Source organism: Theobroma umbraticum, unplaced genomic scaffold (assembly GCF_002168275.2).
Source record: "Theobroma umbraticum cultivar Fairchild unplaced genomic scaffold, ASM216827v3 scaffold_523.0, whole genome shotgun sequence".
NCBI lineage: Eukaryota > Viridiplantae > Streptophyta > Magnoliopsida > Malvales > Malvaceae > Theobroma > Theobroma umbraticum.
Window position 1 is genome coordinate 29,718 of NW_018397303.1, and position 1,721 is coordinate 31,438.

A 1,721-nucleotide genomic window follows, 5' to 3' on the forward strand; every position below is an offset into this window, starting at 1 on the left:
CTTACCCTTAAGCACTTGCCACAGGACTCTTCCCCTTGAGGACCAATCGGTGCACAGAAGGCTGTCCATCCATATTTGCTGCGCCATTCCAGGGGCTTATCAGCATACCATGTGGAGCAGAAAGCACTCACAGCAGTCAAGTCCCAGTTATTCTGCTCAGGATAGTAGTAATGGTAAGTAGCCCTCACATTAGAAGCACTTTGGGCAGTGGCAGAAGCCACCACGCAAGCCAGGAGCAGAATGCTTATGCTAACTACTCTCTCCATTTTCTTTGTTGCTTAAGTTCATTTCCTGGGTGCTCAAATTTATAGGGAAAGGTCCCCTGACCGACTTCCAGGATAACCCTTCTCATCGTGTTAAGGTTAAACCTTAAGACTTTTCCAAGACCATGTGATCGTTTCTGACATCAGCAGCAAAAAGAAATATCTATGGTTCTCATTTCTTAGCTGAATTTTTCTCTGGATGTAATATATCAACTCATGATGAATATCTTCAACATATGATATAGAGTCAAGAGGGGTACTTATTTGTCGTTTTGTCAAAATTTGACCTAGTTTCTTAAAATGTGACGAATCAAAATTGAACTAATCACCAAAAAGGCTTAACAAGGATAAACCTTAAAAGGGAAAGCAAAACTTAAAATAAAGCATGTGAAAAATTTTTGTGTTGATGAGCCTGGGGGTCTGAGATTAACCCTGGGGAAAGACATGCTGTTAAGTTTCAAGCGGGAAATGATAGAGTATTAAATTTTAAGAAAATAAAAAAAATCAAAAAAGAAAATCTACTGAAAAACTGATTCAGCAACAAAATTATGCAGTCACCTATAACTTAAGACATAAACTCTATGAAGAACTGATTACACCCAAATCTAAGGGTGAATCAATCTTCAAAAATACGTGATCATTCCATTCAATTTTGGTTCACCCAAGAGTCCAGCACAGCAACAACCTTACTTTTTTCAACAATTAATCACATATTGATACAAAAGTATATTATTAGGTTACTTGCATATTAAATTAGATTAAATTATCTTTTACTTTACTTCTACTTCAAGGAAATTTAGGTTAAGTTACTTCCTTATTTATCTACATTTGAAATTGTAATAATCTCACATAGGAAATGTAAGAAGGCTCTCTTTTCTAGGAATAATTATATAAAGCCCTATTGGGTTAATTGTTAAGAATAATGAAGTTGAGATTAAATAAAGAATATTTTTCTTAGTAAGCAAAAGTGCTTATTTTCCCCAGACTCTTTCAAAAGAGTAAGATTTTAAAATCTTTGGTTTGACCAACCAAAGTGGGATTTTAGCCATTGTTTACCTTAGTGGGGTTTTACAACTTCACCAAGATTGGTGTTCACCTTATTTGGGTTTCTAATCTCGTCATGATTGGTGTTTTCACAACATCTCTATGTCTTCACAAAGTGCCAATGTCAGTTTGGTATCAGAGCAAAAGGATCATTGCTCGTTGCGTAGTTTGGGTCGTTATCGAGTTTTGACTCTCCTTTTTTAGGAAATTTTGTTCATTTAGTGTTTTATAGTTGTCATCATTTTTTCTACATCACCACATCATCATCTATTGGTATATGCCCTTGATAACTTTATGATATAGAGTTTTTTGGACCTAATGTTGATAATAATTTAGCTTAGTTCTTGTAATAATGCATAGAAATTAGTAGGTTTTATTTAAATTATTTTCAATTAGTTAATTTAGGTGAGTCAA

The 1,721-nt window shown here is 34.6% G+C and overlaps 1 protein-coding gene across 1 annotated transcript in view; it reads right to left on the reverse strand.

Annotated features, from left to right (window-relative positions):
* Nucleotides 1-339, reverse strand: part of LOC110428795 (pathogenesis-related protein PR-4-like) — a 695-nt gene extending 356 nt beyond the window's left edge. Inside the window, exon 1 of the mRNA XM_021444710.2 lies at nt 6-339. Within this exon, the coding sequence (XP_021300385.1) occupies nt 6-266 (261 nt within the window). The 5' untranslated portion in view covers nt 267-339. The remainder of the gene's footprint in view (nt 1-5) is intronic.
* Between the last annotated feature and the right edge of the window lie 1,382 nt (nt 340-1,721).